General features: G+C 43.6%; 1 protein-coding gene across 4 annotated transcripts in view; it reads right to left on the bottom strand.

The window, feature by feature from the left end:
* The window catches only part of DOCK8 (dedicator of cytokinesis 8), a 204,516-nt gene that overhangs the window by 45,386 nt on the left and 146,471 nt on the right, over window positions 1-12,659 (bottom strand). For all 4 annotated transcript variants that reach the window (XM_044265948.1, XM_044265949.1, XM_044265951.1 and 1 more), the window contains 3 exons: window positions 11,907-12,020; window positions 7,405-7,560; window positions 5,303-5,442 (listed from right to left, as the gene is read on the bottom strand). In XM_044265948.1, the coding sequence (XP_044121883.1) occupies window positions 5,303-5,442; window positions 7,405-7,560; window positions 11,907-12,020 (410 nt within the window). The remainder of the gene's footprint in view (window positions 1-5,302; window positions 5,443-7,404; window positions 7,561-11,906; window positions 12,021-12,659) is intronic.

Below are 12,659 nucleotides of genomic sequence, written 5' to 3'. Positions count from 1 at the left end.
TTAATACCCCATTCATCAACTGGTGGACGTTTGGATTATTTCCACTTTTTGCTATTATAAATTATTAATGTTGCTGTCAATATTTGTGTATAAGTTTTTGTATGGATATAAGTTTACTTCTCTCGGATATCAAGTTTACTTCATACCTCGGGGTAGAATTACGGGATTTTATGGAAACTATATTTATCCTTTAGAGGAACCACCAAGCTGTTTTCTTTTCTTTTTTAAGATTTTATTTATTTATTTGAGAGAGCACAAGCAGGGGGAAGGGCAGAGGAAGAGGGAGAAAGACAGGCATATTCCTCACTGAGCACAGTCTGACCAGAGGCTCGATCCCAGGACACTGAGATCATGACCTGAGCCGAAGGCAGATGCTTAACCATAGGAAACAAACTGAGGGTTTGTTTAACCAACTTAACCAACTGAGCTTAACCAACTTAAGCTTAACCAACTGAGCCACCCAGGCGCCCCACCACCAAACTGTTTTCAACAGTGAATACACCATTTTACAAGCCCTCCCCATTGTTTCCATTTTCTCTCTGCCAACACTAGTTAATATTTACCTTCTTATTATGGCCATCCTAGTGCGTATGAAGGTGCTATGGACCGTTTGTGTCCTCCCAAAATTCGTATGTTTAAACCTAACTCCTAACATGATGATGGAGGAAAAGCCTTTGGGAGGGCATCAGGTCACGAGGATGGAGCCCCATTCATGGGACAAGTGCCCTATGAGAGACCCCAGAAATCTCCCTTGCCCTTCGGCCATGAGAGAATATAGCAAGAAGATGACCATCTGTGAACTAGGAAGTGGGTTCTCATCAGACACTGAATCTGCCAGCGCCTTGACCTTTGACTCCCCAGCCTCAGAACTATGAGAAATAGATTTGTGTTGTTTAGAAGCCCCCGAGCCTATGGTGTTTTTGTTACAGTTGCCTAAAGGAACTAAGTGAGAAGGGGCATTCCTCTGGTTTTGATATGCATTTCCCCAATGGTTAATGTGGCTGAATACTCTTCTCAGGTGCTTATTGGTCATCTCTTCTTGGAGAAATGTCTATTCTGATCCTTGCCTTCTAAAGAACTGAGTTACTTGTCTTTTTGTTATTGAGTTGTAAGATTTAAAAATTATATAAAGAGCAGGGAGCCTGGGTGGCTTAGTCAGCTAAGCCTTTGACTCATATTTTCAGCTCAGGTCACGATCCCCTAGGTCACGAGATCAACCCCCGTCAGGCTCTGCACTCAGTGGGGAGTCTGCTTGGGACTCTCTCTCCCTCTCCCTCTGCCCTTTCCTTCACATGCACGTGTGCTCTCTCTAAAATATAAAAATAAATCTTTAAAAAATGATATAATGCACACAAATCCCTTATTAGGTCTACAATCTGCAGATATTTTCTCCTATTCTGTGCCTGGTCTTTTCATTTTCTTGATGATGTTCTATATACCACAGGAGTTCTCCCTTTTAAGAAATCTAACTTACCTATTTCTTTTTCTTTCGTTGTGCCTATTTTTGGTGTCAGATCTAAGCAGCCATTGCCCGATCCCTCTTCATACGGATAATGAAGATTATCCCTATGATTTCATCTAAGTGTTTTGTAGTTTCAATCCTTACATTGAAGTCTTTGATCATTTTGAGTTAAGTTCTGCACATGGCATGAGATAGGGACACAACTTCATTCTTTTCCACGTGGATACTCAATTACATCAGCATCATCTGTTGAAAACACTACTCTCTCCCCGTTGAGTTGTGTTGGCACCCTTGTCAAAAGTCAATTGACTATAAAAATGTGAAGATTTATTTCTGGACTCTTAATTCAGTTGCATTGATCGATAGGTCTATCTTTATGGCAGAACTACTATTGCTTTGTAGTAGATTTTGAAATCAGGAAATGTGAGCCCTCCGACTGTGTTCTTTTTTAAGATTGTTTTGGCTATACTGGTTCCCTTGAATTTTCATATGAATCTTAGAGTCAGCTTGTCAGTATCTGCAAAGAATCTAGCTTGAATTCCGAGAGGAGTTGCACTGAACTTATAGATAAATTTGGGGAGTATCACCAACTTAACAGAATTAAGTCTTCTGACCCATCAATACATCATGAGTCTCCACTTGTTTTGATCTTTTTATTTCTGAAGTGTTTTATAGTTTTTGGTGTACAAATCTTATATTTCTTTTGTTAAAAATTTAGTCCTATGATCTTTATTATTTTTTGATGCTACTCTAAATGGACTTTTCTAAATTTCATTCCACATTGTTCACCACAAGGATATGGAAATATAATTGATTTTTGCATATTGATCTTGTACCTTGCCACCTTGCTGAACACATTTATTATCTTTAATAGGTTTTTAGTGGGTTCCATAGGACTTTCTAAAAACAAATCATGTCATCTGTGAACAGAGATAGTTTTACTTCTTCCTTCCCAACATGGGTGCCTTTATTTCATATTCTTGCCTCCTTGTTCTGGGTAAGGCTTCCAGTACAATGACAAGTAAAATAGAAGTAGTAAGAATGGATAATCTTATCTAGTTCCTGGTCTTAGAAGGAAAGCAATCAACCTTTCACTGATAAATACAATGTTAGCTTTGGGTTTTTCATAGATGCCCTTTCTGGGCTTGTAGAAGTGCTCTTCTACCTCTGTAGGATTTGTTGGGTGTTTTTTCAAGAAGGGTATTAGATTTTGTCAAATGCTTGTTCTTCATCTCTTGAGATGACTGAATGGGTTTCGACTTTTACTCTATGCACTGAGTGTATCATATCAATTGATTTTCCCAGTGTTGCATTGGCATCTTGCATTCCTAAGATAAATCCTACTTAGCTGCAGCGTATAACCCTTCTTATGTGCTGTTGAATTCAGTGTTCCAGTATTTTGTTGAGGATATTTGTATCTAGAGTCATATTTTGGCGTTCAGTTTTCTCATGATGTCTTTTGTCTGATTTTGGTATCAGGGAGACACCGGCTTCATGGAAGGAATTGGAAGGTGATCTCTCCCTTCTATTTTCTGGAAGAGTGTGTGAAGGATTGGAATTAAGTCTTCACTCAGAGCTGCTAGATGATTTCCGCATGCTTGAAAAACACTAGGGATTTAAGACGTGTAGACATTTGTAGGCAGCCCCAGGTGAGGGGTTCTAGGGAGACTTATTAGAAACTGAAGCTAGGGCTCTTGCACAAGTCCAGACACTGAGACATGTCTCACTGGCCCTTGCCCTTCAGATGCCCTTCAGGTGTTGGTGAGTCTAGTCATTGTCTTGGCAGCGAAAGGAAGTACTGATAAAGAGGAAGGATTGTTCAAAGAGATTTTTCTGAGGCTTTAGCCCACATGGTAAAGTCACTAATAAGTATGTGACAGTTATTTCTAATGACTTTCCAGGGGAGTTACTGACAACCCAGAAATCGGGAATTATTGTGTTGCCAAAGGAGAGACACTCTTAATTAGCTACCCTCTGGCGGGTAGAAAAGGTCCCGAGTGTGTGTGTGTGTGTGTGTCTGAAGAATGTGACAATTAAATTACCGAAAATTACATGACGTCCTCTGAACATAGTCTTACTCTGTTGCTAGTGAAATTACAGCAACAATTTTATGACAAATCAAAATAGATGTCAGGGCTGCTTCCCTTGACATCTCAATAGAAGGGAAACGGAAATTAGAAACTTCCGCTAATTAAATACTAAAGAGTACTTTCTGATACCACGTGGATCAGTGCTAGCAAAGACAATTAAGGAAAATGTGTGTGTGTGTGCGTGCGCGCGCGTGTGTGCGTGCATGCTCACGCTCACGCATTGTGTACATGAAGGCAATTTTCTTTGTGCTCAAACCTCATTCTCAACGCCTTATGGGTCAGGGTACTCTGTGTTGCTGTGGAAATTCATGCTCATTATTATACAGTAAAAAGTTCTACTGAGAAACCTGGGAGGAGTGTAGTGAGGCTTGAGAGAAGATGAGATGGAAGCTCTCTGTGGAAGCTCCCGGGACCTGAATTTCTGGAAAAAGGCAAACTTTAGGGAGAAGAAAATTCCGTTTCCCACAATGGCCTCCTGGTAGGAAGAGATAGACGTTCACTCGGCGAACATCACTGGCAAAGTGCTTAGGGTACTTTTGTGATTGCAGTTAACGTAAACAGAAGGTTCTTCTATCACTGTTTCCTTCTCTAAATTATAAGCGCTTAGAGAAAATTTGAAAACTTCCCATTAGATGAAAATCTGTAAACATACAGCAATGCTGCCACTAATGAGCATAATTTATTCCAGAAGCTTCTTTAGCACAGCGAGGAAGAGCGGAGGAGTCGTAGGTGGAGGTTGTCCAGGGACAGCAATGGTGGGGTGTGTAAGGTTGTACCTTGTTAAAGGAGATTTAGGATTCAGGAGACCAAGGCTCTGGGTGGGTTCTGCTACATAACACTGGGCAAGTTCCTTCCATTCTTTGTGCCTAACCCGAACACCAAAAGGGCTGAGCTTGAATTATCTATCAATGCCAACGATCTCTAGATCTGAGTCCCTGAATGGTGAGTTCTACTGGGGCAGGAAATTTTGTCTCTTTTGTGCACTGATGTACCTCTGATATGCTCCAGACTATAAGCATTTGGTGAGTGTTGAATGGAATGTATACTATTTGGAAGGCACTGTCTCCTTCCGTCCCACTGGACTGATGGGGGTTTTCTAATCCTATGGCTCGGGGAGCCCAGGGAGAGAAGGAAAGAAGAAGGGGAGGTCGATCTCCATCCCTGTCCGTTGACTTCAAGAGTAGATTCTGCCATAGCCCATGGGTAATCAGGCTTACAAAAGGCGAAAGGATTTATAAGCCTTGGACCTCGGACATCTCTTTTAACCTGGGAAGGTCTCTCTGCAAGAAACCTAATCTGGACACTGGGTGACTGCCTTCCAGTCAGCGGCCACTTCCTTTGTCAACATGAAGCCAAGGGGCACCCTGCTGCTGTGTACATAGATCACCTGGGACATGTCTTATAAATGGCTTTGTTCCTAAGTTCACTAATCAAAGCATCCCTGGGAAGCCTGCTTAGTAGAAACGGGAAACTCAGTGATTAAGTGGCTGGAAAAAGCCATTTTATGAGGGTTTCCCTCAGTCCCTCATGCCTTTCCACGTTCCTATGAACACCTTTTTCTCAGCACATGGATGCTTCCACTCCTCAGAGCTGGTCAATGGTAGGGATTTTTGCCAAGTAGGAGAGGCTGGACTACAAACTCTAGGAAAGAGCTTTTGGTTTTTGCAGGGGTTTTTTTTTTTTTGGTTTTTGATTTTTTTTTTTGCTTTTGTTTTTGCTTTGTATCGCAATTAACACCTCTGCAGCATACCCTTCTCCTTCAGCATCCAGAGCAGCAGCCAGTTCCGTAAAGAGAAGACCCGTGAGGAAGTGTTGCTGGCGGTACTCCGGGGTCAGATCGAACATGCTGGCAATCTTCTGGTCCTGGAAACTGGAGCAGGAGCTCGAGTTCTACAAAAATGCAAGGATTTAAATTAAAAAATAAATAAATAAACCGAGATGCTGGTTAAAAAAAGAAAAAGAAAAAAAAGAAATGCAAAGAGCACTTCCATAACGAACACGAACAGGAATTAAAATCACAATGGCCGGTATTTAAGGAGCCTGGGTGGCGGAAGCAGGACTTGATCAGCACTTCCCAGAGACAGTCCCCAGGTGGGAGCTGTACCTCTGGTGGTCGCTTTGTGTTCCCATCCCTGCAGGCAGAGAACTGTCAGTTGGGAAAGATGAAAACAGAACCCCCAGGGTCTCTCACAAAAGGACTCCTACTCCCTTCCCCACCCCAGATCAGAAGCAAAGATGAAAGCTTCCTCTCCTATCATATCCTTGTATCCCATGGATAGGGAAACCCAGGGAAACAGGCACTGTGTCCCATGCTGTGGCTTTGAGCAGGGAATGCCTCTCCTACAAACTGCGTCCTTGATTTGAGGTCCCTGTTTTCTCCGCGGCACTTCTCAGTCTGGCTTCCGCACACTGCCCAAATTCTGCTGCCAGGACTAGTAAGGGAGTCGGGCAGGGGAAATGTCAGTGTCTCTGGAAATCCTTTACAGCTGGGTGGGGCTGGAACTCACCCTGTGGGCCCCAGGGTTGCTAACTTCCTGGAGTAGTCAGAAGGGAAATGGGGTAGAAGACTCAGGGCAAAGTTAGCCCATTTGGAATTGCTGCTGTAAGTCTGATCCTCCCCAAGGCACACGGAGACGGTCATGTGGCTGACAACTAGCTCCTGTCATTGGCATAAATGGCTACATTTTCTTTTTTAATTAGTAAGACAAACCTTTGCCTTTGTATTAGTCTCAAGGAATATGCAACAAAAATAGACCCTAACATGGAGAAAACTTGCTTGCTGTCCTGAGCTACTGATTTGTCACCTATAAATGGAATGGGGTTATAAAACAGCATTTCCTTAAAGTTTTTCTAGAGGGCACAAGTCCCTTGAGAAATCTATGGGGGCGGGAATAAAAAAGGTTTTCAGTAGCAAAATCACTTTGGGAATCAGTGCTTATTAAACACTTTTCTCCTCCACCCCTTGGGTATTTACAATTTACACTAACAAGCTAGAGATTCTTGGGTGGTCTACTGCAAACAGACCTGTTAACACAGGTTAACAAAACAGGGTTTCCAAAACTTATTTGACTCTGGAATTCTGTATTTGCACAATACCTCTAGAATCTGGGGCCCCTGCTGAACCTAACCTGTGAGAAACTGTTACCAAAAAAGATCGGCCACGTCAGTCAAAGCCTTGTCTCTAAATATTATACAAGTGTTATTTGCATGTGTGTGTGTGTGGCAGTTAAAAAACAAGACTCATTAGAAACACATTCTCTATAAAAGAGGCTGTTGGATTCATTTATGACAAGGTCTTTTTAGTGCTTCAAGAACTAAGTAATCTGGAGTATAATTCAAGATGGACTCATCTTGCACCCAACTGCATTTTATAACAATACCAACAGAAAGTTCTAGAATAGCTCAAATATATAATACCAGTCTTAAAAACCACTAGTAGATCATTTCGGAATAAACATAAAGACATAGGCAATTTCATGAATTTTATGGCTCTGGGGTGCAGAAAAAGGAAAGTGAGCAAAGAAGATGGTCTCCCTCATGTGGAAAGATGATTAATGCCAGAGAGAGGAAGCTACGTGGCTTATCTATGAATTTCTAAATTTTCATCATGCGTGTGGATTCTGTGCTCTTCCTGGCTTCAGCAAGGACGCCTGAGCTTAGGAAGAAACCAGTCACGTACCGTGTTAGGGGTCAGTTAGATGCACAACACTGGGTACCGTATTTGTGTGCATCTGGATCAACCGATCTAGCGTGGACAGCTTGATTTTCCTCTTAATGAATAAGACCAACCTTTACAGTAATAAACGACTCGACTAATCAAATCAGAGTTTGAGGAATTCTGGAGCTGATCACCTGGGAAGAGATGGAGGGGCAGGGGGACGCCGGAGCAGCATCGACGTTCATAAAGAAGAGGTTCAGATTCAGGTAGTGCTCGTGGCTGCAAAGAATTCTCAGAAACTCCAGCCTCATGGAAATGAGCGTCGGAAGGTTGGTGAGCTTGGCCGACAGCTGGGAAGAAGAATGGAAACAGGAAAGAAGTGTTTATTATAAGGCAAACGGAGTCCAAGCTGGCAGATACAAAAACCTCCTTTCTCTCCAGTTAAAACAATCAATTTAATAAAAATGAATGGGACAGTGCAACAGATGGAAAGTTCTATATTCCGGGGAGGCCCTATGAGCGGTCACGCATCACTGTTCCCCTTAATAACTCGAGCCCAACTCTAGCCTGGCTCCTTGACCTGACGCCCACCTTTGTCACATCTACAGTGCTGTGGCCAACCTGGGCGGCAAATAAGCTGGAGGTATGTCTTCGGGGTCACATAATGTCATTAATTTCACAATTAATGTCACTGTATCCGAGGAGCTAAATGAAAGGAGTTGACCCCACGTGGGGCCACACAAAATTAACGGAATAAGACTGGGTGACTCTCACATCACAACTGTTCTTTTGTAGTTGCTAATTAGAGTCCCCAATGGGGAGTTCTCAGACCAGTTCCCTAGGTAAAGGCATCACATTACGGAGGAAAGTATGTGGTCCCAGCAAAAAGACTGGCGTTTGCCCCAAACTAAGAGGGGAGGAAGTGGAAGACAAAGCAAGAGACAGCTGGGAGAGTCTTTCCTTCAACAAGGAAACCACGAGAAGTACAGCACAGGGAGGACAGTCAACCCCACTGTAGGAACACTGTACGGTGACAGTAGGGACCACACTTGTCATCATGAGCACTGCATAATGTATAGAACTGTTGGATCATGATGTTGCATACCTGAAACTAAGGTAAGATTCTACTGTTAATTTGACTTTAATTAAAAAAATTAAAACAAAAACAAACCATGCAATAAGCAACGGAAAGCTGACAACAGTGACAAAATGGAAGAGAACATTTGTTTCCCTCAGGGGAGGTGACAACTGAAGACCCAGACTCTGAAGGCAGCTTCTTTTAAGGCAAAGCAAGGAAAAGGGGGCCATGTGGGACCGTGAGCCTCTCAGTTCATCATCAGCAACCTCGCGCCCCAGCAAGGGAAACCAAGCTTCTCATCCTTGTGAACAGACAACGCCTCCTCTTCGTGGACTCTGAGAGTGGTTTTATAAATGACACAATTGAAATGAGCAACATATTTCCAGCCATCTTAGAAGAAGCCATTGCACTGTGGGTCACTTTGCTTATAGAATCGGTGAGTCTATAGTTAGACTTTTACTTGAAACAAATGAATACCGTTACATGTTATGTAAAAAATAAAATGTGGCTTTTGTGCAACAAAGTTACCAGAACCTATGCTCTTTGTCAGTGTGTCTTGCTGGCTGACTTTGGACCAATGGAGCCACCGGTAAACTCAACTGATCAGAACTGGATCGCATGCCCCTCACCGAATGGTCCCTCACCAGGAGCTGCTGGGTCAAACCAGTCAGAATGTGAAAGCATAAGATATTTGTCCTTGAAAGAAGGTCACAGTACAGGTATCTTCAATAGGTCCCTTGAGACTTCATTAAAGATGGAAATTTCAAAAATATTTTTGGTGATGTTGAGAACAGAATAAGATACAGTTCTGGAAACATCCACCCCCAAGGTCAGGACCCATGGTGGCACTCCCCAAGGGATGGGTATTCCCTTAGTGGCAGGCTGAAGGCGACCTCAAGCAACTGAAAAGCTTAGATTTGTATATTGTTAGTGACTATTTAAAAAAGGCTGAGATCATACCCATGGTCACATGGTCTATGAATGGCAGAAAACATGACAGAATGTTCGGGTGATGGTACACAAAATGATAAAAATCAGAGGACTTTGGAAGAATATAACTCGCCTCAGGTAGGATGCTCATACTCCACCTACATAGCTGGGCTCAATCGCCCTTGACTCCAGGCACTGATCACTGCAGGTCTGAGTACTACGCTATTTATGCCAGCAGTACCCACAGACGTCACTGGCAAACAAAGCACAGAATCAAAACGACAAAGCCTGAACAAATCTAATCCAATTTTGGCTTTTTTTTTTTTTTAAGGATTTTATTTATTTACTTGAGAGAGAAAGAGAACAAGAGAGGAGGGATGGTCAGAGGGAGAAGCAGACTCCCTGCCGAGCAGGGAGCCCGAGGCGGGGCTCGATCCCAGGACTCCAAGATCATGACCTGAGCCAAAGGCAGATGTGTAACCTGCTGAGCCACCCAGGGGCCCCTCAACTCTGGCTTTTGGCAGATGAGGGAGCTACGGAGGCCAATGTAAGGCTGCCCAAATCACAGAGGCGTAGAACGGCATCACAGGAATTAGAACATAGGTCTCCAGATTCTAAGTCAGAGGCTCTCTGGCGGCTGAGACACAAAAGAGGAAGAAAGAGAGGGGAAATGAGAAGCAACCCTAACATAGAAGAAAAGGAGAAGATTGAAAACACAGAGAGAGAAAGAGAGAAGAGAGGAAAGCAAGAGAGAAAGTATGAAGGGCCTGTGCAGGGCAGCCAGCCTCTCCTCTGGATGCCTTATTGGTTTTTCGGTGATGAAAAGTGTCCACATGTGGTAGAGTCTCTCCTTCACTGAACGCGAGTCAGGCAACTCTGAGTTGTTTTCCAAATAGGCCCACCCTTGGGCACGCCCCCGAGAGCTCGATTTTAGCAAGGATCCTACTTCGTCAGTTTAGCCGAAGTCCCCCCGACCTCCAGCCTCAACGTCTGACCAATCCCCTATCCCGCATCCCTCACCGGCCCCCAGATGGTTTCTGGTCACCCTGGTCTGTCTTCACCAAGAATCCTCTTAGGGTGGTTCAGCCAGAATCCTCCTCACTTCTGAGGCTTCTGCTTACGAATTTTTTATCCACGAATCCCCCCACCCCGCTCCCTGGGTCCAGGTTCCCACTTTTCCTTGTCTTTGTAGTTGAGTCCAGTGTCCAGTAGGGTGAAATCCCATTGTAACGGTCCCCACACTTATCTCGATGGTCCTGAATAAAAGTCTGCCTTACTGTTTAACAAGCATCATGATTCAATTTTTCTTTAAAAGCGGCTCTCCATGGGCCTACTGTGATGTTCAGTATCTCCTTTCTCTATATTCAACTTTACGTTTCGAAAAATGGATTAATTTATATTTGTAATTCATCCAATGACCTGTTTTGAAAAACATATACACTTATATTTGCAATCCATCTGATGACCTACAGTTCTCAATAGCTAAGACGGAAGGCACAGAGGAAAGGCATCGTCTTCCAATCCTCCATTCTGGTGGAATCCGAAACAAAAGACCCACACAGGTCGGGGCCCTCATGATGCTGGTGTTCTGGGAATCCTGAGGTTTCCCTAGGATTCTCCTTTTACAGGTTGGTTTCCTAATCAGTAGTTTCTTTGGAAAAGTCATGGTCTTTTGTGGGGAGGAATGGGGAGAACCTTTTCTATTACAAATGAGGAAATGAGACCCAGAGAATTTGAATGAATTACTTAGGGTCACCAAGAGATTAACCACGGAGAACCAGGCCTGATGGGAGAGGGTAATCAGAGTTAGGCAGACGTGGCTCTTTCCAACCTGGGCAAATTACACGACTCTTCCAAACCTCGACTTTATCGTTTGCAAAAGGTAGAAGACACCTTGTAAGGACTAAACGTACTATTTCTAGAAAACGTTCAGCCCAGTCCCTGGTTTGCAGGAAGAACCCAGCCATGGTGACAGGGCTGGTGACAGTTCAGGGAGGTGGGGGTTGACAGTGGGAGTCGGAGGTAGTGATGGTGCTGGTGGGTCATAGTGACATGGCAGTGACAGCTGGGGGGCTGGTGGCTGGAGCAGGAATAAGGAAGGAAAGAAGAAGCAACCACAGCAGCCAACCACTATTTATGTGACTACTGTTGGGGCAATTTAAGGGGAATGGCGAACAAAAGAAGAATTCTACTTAAAAATCTGAGCTGTGGGCTAAGACGCTAAGATGCTAAGACACTCTTAAATTGTAAATATCTGCTTTGTGCTCGGTGAGGTTCAAGCTATTTGGCCGATTTTATCAGGGTTCTTTAAAGCCCAAATCCATAAGCACATTTTAATTAATGGCCCTAATATGTGAAAAGAGACCTCATACGTTGAATTCTAGACCTGGTCTGAGACCGAACGTGACCATCACGTGATTTCTATTAACCGCTCCAGTGAAGACAATCAGAGCACTAACACCTCCCTGTTCTCCCACATTTAACTTGTTGACCTTTCTGTGCTGGGTTGGCAAATGCTCCGGGAATCCCTGCGGCCCAGTAGGTCTAGGGATGTCCACGGCAGAAGACAAATGACATAAAATGATCGCGAAACCCAGAACATACAGGAGTTAAGCTAACTTGGCAATGAGCATGACGTTGGAAGAAAAGGAACCAGGGACCACACAGCTACGTCTGTGGGATGCTCACCTGGTTGCAGTAATGTTTGATGAGGTTAAACACGAAGCCTCGATCCATGAGTGAGAGAAGGTCATACAGGAAGAACGCCAGGCTGATGTTCATCTTTTCTGCCTGTTCATTTTCCTTAAAAACAAACCAACAATAAATAAATAAATAAATAAATAACAACCATCACCACCAAAAAAAAAAAAAAAAACCAAACCAACACCTGAGTCATTTTGCGAGAAACCCTGATCACAAACAACCAGGTCCGTGGTGGGAAAGATTCACTATTATTTCGGCCACTGTCCCTGGGGGAGACAAGGGACGAAGCTGGTGACCCTGCAAATACCAGTCAGCCCTTAGCAGGTGCCATGCGGGTGAGGTTGAATCAAGCATTTCTTCATTTACAGTTACTATTTAGGTACCTTTTCTTCCATCTATTTCCCCCTACATGCATACTGACAGGTACATAATGAGGCTCGTTCTGCATACACGATGTTGGGCTTCTCATCTTTTCATTCAGCATTATACTAAGGACACCTTCCCGCACGTTTAGCATTTCTTCAAAACCTGTTTTTAACGGCTGTCTCATATTTTTTCACACGCTTCTACCGGAACTTGTTTGATTCTGGTTACTATTGCTTTGGCAAAACTAACGTGAAACGTACCCGCTATCTTCAGTGAGACAGATGCTTTCTAGTTGAGAAAATCTCATCAGGATACAAGAACCGGTTTTTACGAAAGGAGTTTTTTCCCCTCCACTGAGGCAGCGTTCCCGCC

Source organism: Neovison vison, chromosome 9 (assembly GCF_020171115.1).
Source record: "Neovison vison isolate M4711 chromosome 9, ASM_NN_V1, whole genome shotgun sequence".
In the NCBI taxonomy this organism is placed as follows: domain Eukaryota; kingdom Metazoa; phylum Chordata; class Mammalia; order Carnivora; family Mustelidae; genus Neogale; species Neogale vison.
This window is presented reverse-complemented; position numbering and strand designations above follow the sequence as displayed.